This window comes from Ananas comosus, linkage group 16 (genome assembly GCF_001540865.1).
Source record: "Ananas comosus cultivar F153 linkage group 16, ASM154086v1, whole genome shotgun sequence".
NCBI lineage: Eukaryota > Viridiplantae > Streptophyta > Magnoliopsida > Poales > Bromeliaceae > Ananas > Ananas comosus.
Window position 1 is genome coordinate 364,228 of NC_033636.1, and position 1,147 is coordinate 365,374.

General features: G+C 47.0%; 1 protein-coding gene across 1 annotated transcript in view; it reads left to right on the top strand.

Annotated features, from left to right (window-relative positions):
• Window positions 1-270, top strand: part of LOC109722556 (putative RING-H2 finger protein ATL21A) — a 1,844-nt gene extending 1,574 nt beyond the window's left edge. The window contains exon 4 of the mRNA XM_020250649.1: window positions 235-270. Within this exon, the coding sequence (XP_020106238.1) occupies window positions 235-270 (36 nt within the window). The remainder of the gene's footprint in view (window positions 1-234) is intronic.

Genomic DNA, 1,147 nt, shown 5'->3' on the forward strand with positions numbered 1-1,147 from the left:
AACCCATCCGCTCTCTAATTAATCCGTATATCGCACATATACCCAAGCATAAACTCTAAAACCTTTAATTCAAATTCAAATTTGAATTCCCTACCACCAGTAGGTATCAGAAACAACTCTCACCTAACCCCAGGTCACAAGCACAGAGCACGCGGAGCTTTAAAACGCACGAATAGCAAAGAGCGGGAACCCTCTTTTTGATAAAATCCCTTTTTCTCGATAACCGTGCATCAGAATCCGATTCTGTCAGCGCCAATGGTTCCAGTATAGTCGAGAGGTTCGAAACGAGCTATTGGACCACTATGTTCGGAGGTCTGTACGCGCCAGAGGCCAAGTTTGCTTCGTGGCTTCTCCGGAAAACCGGAGTTACTATTCACTTAAGTCGAACTTCCGGGTCTCATAACTTCTCCACTTTAGCTCGGTTTTGCCTGAAATTTGACGTGTGCTTATGTAATTAAATTACACACATAAACATCGTCAACAGAGAGTCTAATTGCACTGTCAAAATCTCAGTCCTTACAGCGTACTCCGAGGCACCCCGTACGCCACCTATTCAGCCCCAGGTCTGCCCGTACGAGCCCTCCCCCCTTGCCCTCGGGGACTGACTTGTTGCATGGTTACATAATCCCCTCTCCTTATTCTGCCGTCAGCGACTTGCTTGCCGTACGGCCCCCCCCTCCCCCTCGCTGCGCGCGGTTTGCCCGAGTGCTTATAAATATAGAGGTTGTTCTGGGGTTTGTTGCCTTGCATGTGCTCTTCTTCTTCCATTTTCTTCCTCTGTTTCTCCCCTGTTTTTTCTCTTCATACTTTCGGCTCTACTGGTCGTTCACTGTTTGCGCTCTCTTCTGGAGGCTAAGAAAGTTGGGGTTTTTGCTCAGCGACTCTTTTGCTGTGGTGCCTTGGGATTTTTGTTCTGTGGACCTTGAGCTGCTGTGGGTTTTCTCACGGAGGGCTAACAAAGGTGGGGTTTTGGTTAGGTCGTGTTATCTGTTTTCGAGCGGAGATCGGACAAAAGCTCTGTTTGGTTTCGTGCCGTTTCAAGATATCGTACCTGCCGCCTGGTTTCTACACATTTTCTTTGTTGTTTTTACCTGGTTTTCTTTTTAGCTGTTTCTTTGTTTTACTGATTTGGTTTCATTTGTGTTTC